This window comes from Amblyraja radiata, chromosome 19 (assembly GCF_010909765.2).
Source record: "Amblyraja radiata isolate CabotCenter1 chromosome 19, sAmbRad1.1.pri, whole genome shotgun sequence".
NCBI lineage: Eukaryota > Metazoa > Chordata > Chondrichthyes > Rajiformes > Rajidae > Amblyraja > Amblyraja radiata.
Window position 1 is genome coordinate 25,488,231 of NC_045974.1, and position 12,227 is coordinate 25,500,457.

The 12,227-nt window shown below is 40.9% G+C and overlaps 1 protein-coding gene across 5 annotated transcripts in view; it reads right to left on the bottom strand.

Annotated features, from left to right (window-relative positions):
- Window positions 1–12,227, bottom strand: part of usp15 (ubiquitin specific peptidase 15) — a 90,499-nt gene that overhangs the window by 66,778 nt on the left and 11,494 nt on the right. For 4 of the 5 annotated variants that reach the window (XM_033038108.1, XM_033038107.1, XM_033038106.1 and 1 more), the window contains exons 2-5: window positions 9,694–9,821; window positions 6,696–6,826; window positions 2,331–2,457; window positions 65–210 (exon numbers count right to left, since the gene is read on the bottom strand). In XM_033038108.1, the coding sequence (XP_032893999.1) occupies window positions 65–210; window positions 2,331–2,457; window positions 6,696–6,826; window positions 9,694–9,821 (532 nt within the window). Of the gene's footprint in view, window positions 1–64; window positions 211–2,330; window positions 2,458–6,695; window positions 6,827–9,693; window positions 9,822–11,207; window positions 11,358–12,227 lie in introns of all 5 variants that reach the window. The other variant, XM_033038110.1, reaches the window with a different exon arrangement.

The window sequence follows — 12,227 nt, forward strand, 5'->3', positions numbered from 1 at the left end:
ACTGACAATAGTAAACCTAAACCTTCATCTTCAATTGCAAACACCGTATTTTAAACTACTATACCTGCCCTTGATATAGTCCTGCATCTTGTATTGTGCTATCAGGCTTATTCAGAGGTTCAAATGTGTTGCTCATGTACTTATTCCACAATCTAATTTCCTTTTCATCTAGGATACTAAACAATTTCCGCATTTCCTTTTCAATTGTATCTGAAAATTAAAGCAGAAACATTAGTTAGAAAGCGCTTCCCAGGAATCAGTACAGAAGGTAGACTTAAAGTTTGATAACAGTAATCAGTTTAATTATTCAGTGGTACAATAGTTATTGGCCTCTGAATATTTTATATTTGAGGCTCTCTCAATCTGAGATCCTGGATACGATTTACATTCTGAGTTCAGCACTGAATACCACTTGGAGATACCGAACATTGAAATTCAAAAGCAACTCTTGTATACCTTTAGTTTTGCAACTGGAATGTCAGATGTATATCTCAGGTAAATTTGAACATAAAATTAAAGGAGCATTATTGAATCTATAGCACCCTATTATTAAAGATTGATAAATGACAATTTAGATGAATGATTTCAATTAAAAACATACACTGGAAAATTTAGGAAGCCAAGCAGGATCTAAGGAAGTATAAAAAAGTGTGTTCAATCTGACACATTTGGGGAAAGAAACTCAGTATTCTGTATACATTTCCCCAAACAGATGGTGGGTTCAAATATAGACACAAAATGCTGGAGTAACTCAGCGGGTCAGGCAGCATCTCTGGAGAATATGGATAGGTGATGTTTTGGGTCAGAACCTCGATGGGTTCCAACCCGAAACGTCACCTATTCATGTTCTCCAGAGATGCTGCCCGACCTGCTGAGTTACTCCAGCATTTTGTGTCTATCTATGGTATAAGCCAGCATCTGCGGTTCTTTTTTATTACATGACAAGTTTCAAATCTTTGTGTTGCAGTGAAGTTTTAATAAGTTTCCATCGCAAATATCAATGTGATTAAGCATAAAGCAAGTATTACGAGTCAACCACTTGTCTGGGCATGTATGATTTGCCTGAATAGCAGGCAAAACAAAAGTTTCTCACTGTATCTCGGTACACATGCAAATAATAAACCATTACATTGATAAAGGGTCTGTAGTCGTACCCAGCCCTGATGCAACTTGGGTGGCTGACTTTCTTTCCAATGGGACAATCCGGATAAGTTTTGGAGCTTCATAATCACTATTAGAGACTGGTTATTATTTTTAACTTTAATTTTGCAGTTAGCATAATTTAAATTTCCAAGCGAATATGGTGGGATTTGATCTCGTGCTTCTGGATCATTAGGCTAGTAACTGTCTTGACATATATTATAGCATAAAGTTTTGATCAAAATCCAGTTAGCTCAAAAGATTCAATGAGTTGGGTGACTCAGGCAAACAGTTTGTGTTGGGCTGGGTTTGATCAGTTTAGTGGCCCTACAACCATGGGTGCATAATTGGCTTGATATTGGGATATATAATTGGCTTGATGGCAGAAGGAGGATGATGGTGGAAGGCTGTATTTCAGACTAAAGATGTGTGGATAGTGTAGTACCACAGGGATCGGTGCTAGGTAATTATTGCTTGTCATTTATATGAATTATTTGCACGAGAATGTACAAGGCACGTTGCAGATGACATTGAAATAGGTATTTTTGAAGACAGTGGGGAAGATAATCAACAATTACATGGGATCTTGATCAGCAAGGTAAGTGAGTTAAGGAATGCAAATAACATTCAGGTAAGTGTAAGATATTGCATTTTGAGAAGTCAAACCAGGGTAGGACTTTCACAATGAACAGTAGGGTCCTGGGGAGTGTTGTAGAACAGAGAGATATGGGGGTACCAGCATAAATTTCCGTGGAAGTGGCAGCACGGGCAGATGAAGGTGGTATGTGAGACACTGACCTTCATCAGTCAGGGCATTGAGTATAACAGTTGGGATGTTAAGTCGCAGTTGCGTAAGACGCTGGTGAGGCAACACTTGGATTTTTTGGTTACCCTACTATAGAAGAGACCTCATGAAGCTGTGGAAAGACGCAATATAAGAAGCTTGCATTCATGCTCAGCAGTGAATGCTAACCATGTGAAAATGAAAAACATGAATATCATGTTCAGACTGCATCTCGTATGATCAAACAGCCAAGATCAATAATGGCTTTGTGGACTTTTATGAAGAAAGTATGCTGAAGTGAGCCACACAGACATCTCCACATTGCATCCAAGTGAAAACAGTGTCTTCTGGAAAAAGAGGCGAGGTAGAGTAGTGAAGAGCTTAAGACTTGCGAATAATCACATACCTATAATGTCAGCTTTGCTGAATCGCCTTGTTATTACACTGTTCATGTTTCCATTTTCACATAATTTCAGTTCTGTTAGATATACCTCCACCTTGCAGTGCTTCACAAACATACCCTGTTCCACTACCTGGAAAGAAAATATACCAATAAACTCACAATCATGCCGATAGAAAGAACATTCCCTTTAAGTTTCATAGAAATACTCTGTCGTACAGGTGGGGGTGGGGAGAGAAGAGGAATGACTTCACTATTTATTAAACTAAACTGCTAGCCCTATTTGCCTCCTGTAATGAACTGCAACTGCAGTACTCTGTGGCATGGATGAGTAGCAGACTGTAAAGTTAGTCCTCATGCATGATTTTACTCCATTTCCATGCACAGAGGGGATAGACTTTTAAAAAGAACTATTTAACAAGTGTTTGAAACTTTGTACAGCAAATTAAACTCACACTGGTTTGCGTTTCCTTACATTCAAATCCATAATCCAGTGAGCTCTTGAAGGTCACCTTCCCCTTCCTGATTATTTTTAAAAGCCTGTTTGCTTTTGGTTCTGTATTTCTCCTGTCTGCATTACATTATACTTTACCAGTTCCACATACTGACATACATATTATGGTAAATAAATGTAATCTTTGAAGTCTTCAAACATTCACATGAGATAGCTGGCTTATCAGAAAGCCTCACAAAGTGCTTTTCTGGTCAATCACCCTGGGTTGAATATGTCCCTTGTGCACTAAACATACTAACACACCACGCCACCCATATTGAAATCTAGGTCACATCCAAATAAATTACCGAGGCGAACCGGTTCCCTAAACCTACATTACCATAAAAGCAGCTAGATAATATAACATAATAAGCACAATGGTATCAGGAAGTAGGTGAATAAATATGATCGTGTCTATGCATAGGAAGATTTTTTTACTGAACTGTACGTGAGAAAGAATTTCATTGTACATAGGTACATGTATAGAAGTTGGGAGGTCATGTTGTACTTGTATAAGATGTTGGTGAGATCGCATTTAGAATATTGTGTTCAGTTCTGGGCACCATGTTATAGGAAAGATATTGTCAAGCTTCAAAGGGTTCAGAGAAGATTTACAAGGATGTTGCCAGGACTAGAGGGTGTGAGCTATAGGGCGAGGCAGAGGTTCACCTGCACCTCCTCCAACCTCATCTATTGCGTCCGCTGTTCCAGGTGTCAACTGCTCTACATCGGTGAGACCAAGCGCAGGCTTGGCAATCGCTTCGCCAAACACCTTCGCTCAGTTTGCAATAACCAACCTGATCTCCCGGTGGCTCAGCACTTCAACTCCCCCTCCCATTCTGAATCCGACCTTTCTGTCCTGGGCCCCCTCCATGGCCAGAGTGAGGCCCACCATAAATTGGAGGAGCAGCACCTCACATTTTGCTTGGGTAGTTTACACCCCAGCGGTATGAGCATTCTCCAATTTCAGGTAGTCCCTGCTTTCTCCCTCTTTCCCCTTCCCTTCCCAGCTCTCCCACAGCCCACTGTCTCCGCTTCTTCCTTTTTTCTTCCCGCCCCCACATCAGTCTGAAGAAGGGTCTCGACCCGAAACGTCGCCTATTCCTTCGTTCCATAGATGCTGCCTCACCCGCTGAGTTTCTCCAGCATTTTTGTCTACCTTTGAACCCACTGAACATTTTTTTCACCCCATTGAGCCTCAGAAGAGGCTGAAGAGCCTCCATTTCTTCAGAAAGAGCTGACCAATTTGGTAGTGCAACCTAATTAATCCCACTTCCCTGTATCTTTACCATTGGCCTTTAAGTATTTCCCTTTCAAAGATTAATTTTCAAACACTTTGATTGATTTGGATATTGAGTGAGATGTGATCAATAAAAGCACTCACAGAAGACTAAAGAATGGTGGTTTGGACTGGGTCAAATTATGATGACTACTCAGCCATGTCATCTCCTGGCGCCTCTAAAATAACTGGTAAACAAACTATCCTTTTGCAGAAAACTGACATACAAGCACCAGATTTTTTATCCCATGAATTTAATGCACACACTTAGCACATAACATCCTAGTGGTCTGGACGCAATAGTACATCTTAAGGTCACTTCAATTCCCTCCCCACAACACCAATCTGTTTCCAGATATGTATTTACTCGATAAGAATCCAATAACAAAGTGCTCATATGAGTTTGTACAGAGCAAATTAGACAACCTTAAACACATTTACCACTCAACTATCAACATGTGGCGCAATGGTAGAGTTGCTGCCTTGCAGTGACTGAGACCCGGGTTCAATCCTGATTACGGGTCTGAATGGAGTTTGTACGTTCTGCCCATGACCTGCGTGGGTTTTTTCTGGGTGCTTTGGTTTCCTCCCACACTTCAAAGGCGTACAGGTTTGTAGGTTATATGGCTTCGGTAAAAACAGGGATCCTGAAGGAATCGACTATGAATATTACAACTAGCACAATAATTGACAGAGTAGCAGCACCGGCAGGACATAAGCTACGAAGCTGCATCTGTGGCTGGGAAAAGATAACATCAGGGCAGGAAAAAGTGCCTGAGAGAGCTTGGTGTGGGGCCTCGCATTGACCATTACTTTCTAAGAGGTAGGCCAAATCAGTCGAGTGAAGACAAGTGGCAGGTTAACCACCACAGTCCACAGGGTATCAGCACCCCAAGCGAAGCTCCACCAAGTACTGTCCCACCAACGGACACGGGTCCAGAGCCCAACCAGCCACAGTCAGCGGTAGAGAGGAAGATGGAAGGAAAAAAGCCGAATGGAGCAGTCACTGGCTGTGGCTGAAGAGAAAAGATGCTGTCTGGGCTGCCACATGACCATCTAGAGGCTAACCATAAGACACACACCCAGGTCTGATCTCCCTGCAGTGGGCCTGCCTCGACTGAGGGTATCTTGTGATAAAAGGCCGAAACATCCAGTGACGTTGAGGTACACAACTGAAGATGTGTCTGATTGGTAGCAAAATCACCTAGTGGTCATCCCCAAGAATACCAAATGTCAATTGTAGTGAAAAACCTTAGGGATTGTAACATCCAGTCCTACCAATCAATCTGCCTTGTATCACTAAACTAAACTATATCGTTTTTACTTCTACATTTATATGTTCTCTTTCCCCCCATCACCTTGTAAAACCTCAAAGCAAACCACCAGTGCCATCACCGGAGAATTGCAATATTACAAGTTTCAAGTTGATTGCTTATATTGGAAATAATAGGGTAATCGGTCAAAGAACATATGACATGCAAACGGGGATTTGAATTAGATTGGTGCACCTTAGTCAAACTTACTTCTCTTCCCTCTCTCTAATATTTCTTGTACAAAACAAAACTCAAGGTCTTGGCACGTATTCAGTGTCTTGGCAGAGAAAGATCAATCACTTATTGAGACACTGTATTATAAAATGGATATTTAACAGCTTTGATCAAAATAATATTCGAATGGGAATAGAGGTCTACATAAACAAAACAACGAAGTGATAACTTTACTGTTTAATTTGGATCTAAATTAAAGTCTTTACTATTTATCAAACTGATTGCAACAGTTTAGACCGGCTTTGCATTGACATTCGAAAACAAATGTCAAAAAGCATATTTATTGAGACGATCACATATTGCAATATAAATATTGTTATTCTTAAACTTATCAGATTATCCTTAAGGTTTTCATGGAATCTGCAGCAAGAACACAGGCCTTTTGGGCTCAATTATCAATGCTGGCATGTATGCTCCACATAATCCATCTCTCAGTATACCTTTTTCTTTATCCTTTGAAGAGTCAAGAGTGTTTTATTGTCATGTCCCAGACAGAACACATTCTTACTTGCAGCAGCACATAATATGTAAACGTAGTGAAGATAGAGACAAAAAGCTGGAGTAACTCAACGGGACAAGCAGCATCTCTGGAGAGAACGAATGGGCAATGTTTCGGGTCGAGACCGGGTCTGCCTGTCCCGCTGAGTTACTCCAGCTTTTTGTGTCTATCTTCGGTTGGGTAGCATCCCCTCTACATATGTAAACATAGTATTCTTTAAACAATATAATAAATGAGAAAAAGGTTAGACACACACCGACACACACAATAATAGTACAAAAAGACAAAACCAATGCTCCCAGCCAGAAACCTATATAGAAGAAGCTGTTCTCGAACCTGGACATTACTGTTTTCAGGCTCCTATATCTTCTTCCTGATGGCAGGAGTGAAATGAGAGCGTGGCCAGGGTGGTGTGGGTCTCTGATAATGCTGGCTACCTTTTTGAGGAAACAACTCCTGCAAATCCTTTCAAAATATCAAACTTACCTAGCATCTTAAAAAGGTATGGTTCCCATCATTAAAGCCATTTTTCTTACTACAATAAACTACCTACCTTTCGTGCAATTGGTTCTTGACTCTCTGTTAATCCATACCAGCTAACGAGTTTATTCCAACCTTCAGTGGGTACCAGTATGTAATCCAGCTCATCTATGAGATGCTCCTTCAGGGCCTGTGAATCGCCATCTAAAATTGAACAAATACAAAAAAACATAAATTTCAGCAAAGCCATCTTCAGATATATTCCAACCAGCTGAAGTTCAGAATTCCAACCATAAAATCACCAATAAAATTATAGTTGGGTCTACTTTATAATAATTACATAGTTGGACTCGGTCAATAGCTCTACCATGGAGAAAGAACAGGTACGATGGGCTCAATGGCCTGATTCTAAATCCAATACTAAAAATACAAATTCATACTTCATTGCTTTTAAGTCTGGTAACGCCTTTCAATGCATTTGAATTAATCCTCCAACAATCTCCCACCCCCTTCAATATAAATTATGATAAAATATAAAATAATTGAGCAAATCACTAAATCCTGCGCCCCAAAAATCTCAAAATATTTGCCTTCCTCGTGTTCAAATATTTTTGGGGTGCTACTCCATCTATTTAACAGGGCACAGTATTCCAGAGGCTTGTGTCCCGGCAAGCCGCGTGGGCCCTACTCAACCACGCCGCAGACTGGAACGCGCCCAGGTAGGCCCAAGCCGTCCTACAGGCCTCCCGGGGACTGCAGAGAAGCCGGGCGGCGAGACCTGTCTGGGCCGAAGGAGTCTCAGTGATGGCGGCAATGGGAGTCTCGTCGACGTGGGCAGCGATGGGGCCTCGGCGGCAGCGGGAGTCTCGCGATTGACCCGCGATCCGCAGTCGATGAGCGTGCTGTGGGGGGGGTGGGGGACAAGGAGAACCCGGCGGACTGCCGTGAAGAACAATGGGGACCTGGCGTGGGTGGACCGCCATGAAAGACGGTGGGGGAACAAAGCGGGAACCAGTGTGGGGGCACTCTAGTCTTGGAATCCTCTGCCCAGGGGAAAAGACTGCGTTAGTTTGTTTGTTCCGGGTAAGGCGCTGTGCGCATGTTTGAAGCCATTTAGTTGAAATAATGAGTTGCCTTTACTTTACCACAGTTTTTTTATACTTTCAAATATATAACACTTGGCAGTATATTCGTAATTGCTCACTTATTGCGAGATCAATTCTTATTCTGCTAGGGTTAAGTCAAACATACTTTCAGACAAAAATATAGTTCATGTGATTGTTGACAGTATTAACTTTGTTTTTAAAAGTAATTTTTCATAGGTGGGCGTGGTACCCGGCAGTAGAGTTGCTGCCTTACAACACCAAAGACCCGGATTTGATCCTGACTATGGGTGCTGTCCGTACGGAGTTTGTATGCTCTCCCTGTGACCTGCGTGGGCTTTCTTCAGTGTCCTCTCGCACTCCAAAGACGTACTGGTTTGCAGTCTAATTGGCTTGGAATAATTGAAAAAATTATCCCTAGTGTGTAGGATCGTGTTAGTTTACAGGAGGATCGTTGATCGGCATGGACACGTTGGGCTGAAGGGTCTGTTTCTGCGCTGTATCTCTAAACTAGACTAAACATAGGATTATGCTGCCAGCATATAAACAAATAAGGACATCAAAAGACTTTCAGATGTTTTTTTAAAAGGTAATCATTGTGAGGTCGGAAATGAAGCAGCCAATTTGCTCGCAGTCAGTTCCCTCAATTAGCACTCTTATGATTATAACATGTTTTAATGACAATGATTTCAGGATTAAAAAAATTCCAGGACACAGATTTATACCAAATGTTACTATTTTTTCAACTGCAATAAAGCCAGACAGCAAATACTGCACCATGGGGCTGAAACAATACGATAAACAGTAGAAAGTAGACAAAAAAGCTGGTGAAACTCAGCGGGTGAGGCAGCATTTATGGAGAAAAGGAGTAGGTGACGTTTCGGGTCGAGACCCTTCTTCAGACAGTTGAAGATCTATATTGACTCAACAAAGCAACTGACAATTCTGTATACTTAATGATAGGACTTGGTAAGTGAAAGCCATCTTAAGTTTATTCCTTTTTAAAATCTACATGTGACTGAGTCAAGTTGACTTTAAGTAACTTTCTAGCATTTAACAACCACATCCTTATACAAATGCAAACATGACAGTGTCAACAATCTAAAGTACTGCATACTACTGCATAGGCTGAAAATGTACCAAATACTCCATTTCATTTCAAATGTATTCACATAATTTGGACCAAATGCTGCCCTTTGCTTAATCACAAAGAGCTATAAAAGTAGGCTCAAAGAGATTTCAGGAAATCAGATTGGTAGTTATATTTGTAAATTCAGTAAAACACTTTAAAGATTACCAAAGACTAAGCACAATAATTAGAGGCAGTGATTGTTAAAGTATTATCACGGAGGCCCAGTGCATCGACTAAAATGGGTCAGCATAATATTTTAATTTTTCTGTATAAGCTATAGTTTAGTTTTAGAGATACAGCATGGAATCAAGCCCTTCGGCCCATAGAGTCCACAGCGATCAGCGATCACCCGCTCACTAGTTCTATCTTAGACCCTAGGGACAATTTACAGAGGCCAATTAACCTCCAAACTTGCATATCTTTGGAATGTGGGAGGAAACCGGAGCACCCGGAGAAAACCCACGCGGTCACCGGGAGAACGTACAACCTCCGTTCAGACAGCACCCGTAGTTAGGATCGAACCCGGGTATCTGACGCTTTAAGGCAGCAACTCTACCGCTGCACTACTGTGCCCGCCCACAAGGTACATGTTATTTGAGAGGACTAAAACGGATCTTTTGGTATCTTTTGAATGCGGATCTATTCAAATATTAATTGAATAGTATTTGTCTAGAATTGTTTTTAGCCCTTCTCGACATCTCCATGTACCTTGAAGACACAATGGTTACTAATAACATAGCACTTTTATGGTGCTTCTAAAATGACTGAATAATGAAATTATCATATTATTAATGCAAGAATTATTTTGCAATTAAAATGAAAACAAGTAGCCAAACCTTTCAGGAGCCCAGAATTGTCAATAGGGCCAGGATACACATTTTGGTCTCCCATCTGGTATTTGTCCCAACTATCAAACCCGACATATTTCTTCCACTGCTTAAACCAGCGGCTATCCACCAGATACCTGTGATAATAAATGAGAACCATGTTAAAAGAACACTAATATTGTAGTTCAGAAAATTGAGAAGAGAAAAGGTTTTACAATTTGGATGACAGAATACCTAACGCTTAGATTAACAATTAACTCCCCTTCAAGCAGAGCCAAAATACTTGTAAAGGCTCTCCAAATGACTCAGTAGTTGCACTAACCAGCTTGGAACTGAAATGGTAAAGATGAGAAAGGTCTCAAGCTCATGTGATCACCTTTGGTCTCCAAGGATGGAAGAATAAAATTTTTCCTTGGGCGATGTTCCCCGCTTGCTGAAAATATGAATGAATGACAGGAAAGTATAAAGGAGCAAAACCCCTGCCCCCCAGAAAATGCTGGAAGCACTAAGTAGGTCAAGCAACACTTCATCTTGGGAGAAATGCTACCTCTGTTTCAGGTCAAGCTTTCGTCAACAGAACTTGAGAAGTTATCAAACAGAGAGGGGTGAAAATAACATCTGTGATACGATGCAAACCAAAAATGTCAAAATATTAATTACTTTAAAAACTAGCAGCCCAAAAAAAACTGAAACAGAAATATAGCCACGCCTGTGGAAATAAAGGGGATAAAAAAAGTACCTATGCAAACTTGTGAAATTCTGATATTAAGTCACGAGTGCCTTAACATTCCCATGCAGAAGATTCGGTGTTGTTCTGAGCTTGCATTGGGTATTGACTGACCAAAGTAGGGATTCAAGGTAAAGATCAGAGTGAAAGTGACCAGGAGAATTAAAGTGACAAGATGAATGGAATTTCCTGACAGCCCTTGCAGAAAGAATAGTGTCTGCAAAGTAATCTCTTGATCTGTGTCTGATTTTTACCATGTTTAGAAGACATCATTAGCACTGAATGCAATATAAAAGTAATAGGCTATGCGTTAACACGACCAAGGGTGTAACAAAGCAAACTGTTGGAGGAACAGTGGGCCAGGCACCATCTGTGGAGGAAATGGACAGATGACATTTTGGATAGGGACCGTTCTTCAGACAGAACAGATCTAACAACCTGGCCACAATCATTCACACTACAATTTATAAAAGGCTTAGAGAGCCCCTGTTCACCACCACACACTCCCCCAATTGTATTCTTAGCACAAATCTATTTCAAGTGAAAGGAAATGTGGGGAATAAAATAAGATATTTGGAGAACTTCGAATAAGGAAGGCACTTCATGCCAGTGGTGGGCTTTAACGTGCAATGCTACAGGTCTAAAGATGATGCACTGATCTATCAAAGTCTACCACTCTCTTCTGTATGTGCCCACTATTTGATGCATTGATCTGCCTTTGGATATTTGGTGATTTCATTAGTTGCAAAAAGTGTAGGAAACAATGTCCATTAGGGCATGCTGAATAACTACTTACCGCTAGGTTTCATTTTTTTTTCGTGTCCAATTGACAAAATTTGTTGGTATCAGTAATTGGAGATAGTTCACTTAGGCTATGAACACAAGGAGATGCCATTTTGAATTTCTTCTTCGCTGATGTGCCCAGGAAGTTCTTTTGCATCACTTCCTGTTTTGGGAACAACCAAAAAAAGCTATGGAATTTACTGAATTTTAACTGTCTTTAAATTCATGTACAACTGAACAGAGATTGTTTACCAAAGTATAAATAAATAACTGCAAAGGACCCATAAGAAGTGAGGTAAAGGAAGTTCCTGGGCACAGCTCTGATCAAGAAAGGCAAAATATTTCATCGCCTCCATTCCACATCCCACCTTCTTACCAACACTTGAGTGAGATACATACGTCCAAAAAATGTAGTTCTCCCAAGTTGGATGCAAAATATATCAGAACAAGTTGAACAAAATCTGTTCAACACTCATTTTCCTCCATCTCAAACCCAGATTCAGGCAAATGTGAAAAAGGCAGAAAGTGCAGGCTCTGAAAGCTGTTTATTTGCCAGCTTACTCGCGTTTTCCAATAGTATTTTCAAATCTGTATCATTTGCCCTCCCCTATTTTCCTTCTCCTTCAGACTCTTTACATCTGCTTGATTGTTGCACCAGTGCTGAACCTGTACAGGATAAACAAATACCCAATGCAGGTCTTGTCAGTAGCAGTTCCAACTTTATATGTCTTAAGAAATAAAAGTACAACTATTGTGAGATGAAATTTGGTGTAGGTAAATTTCTCTTATACATTGGCGAGACTAAATGTAGATTGGACGATCGTTTCGCTGAACACCTTCGCTCAGCCCGCCTGAACCTACCTGATTTTCCGGTTGCCAAACACTTTAATTCTCCTTCCCATTCCCACACAGGCCTTCCTGTCCTAAATCTCCTCTATGGTCAGAGTGAGGCTAAACTCAAATTGGAGGAACAGCATCTCATATTTTGCTTAGGCAGCTTACAGCTCACTTCAAGTAGCCCTGGCATATTTTC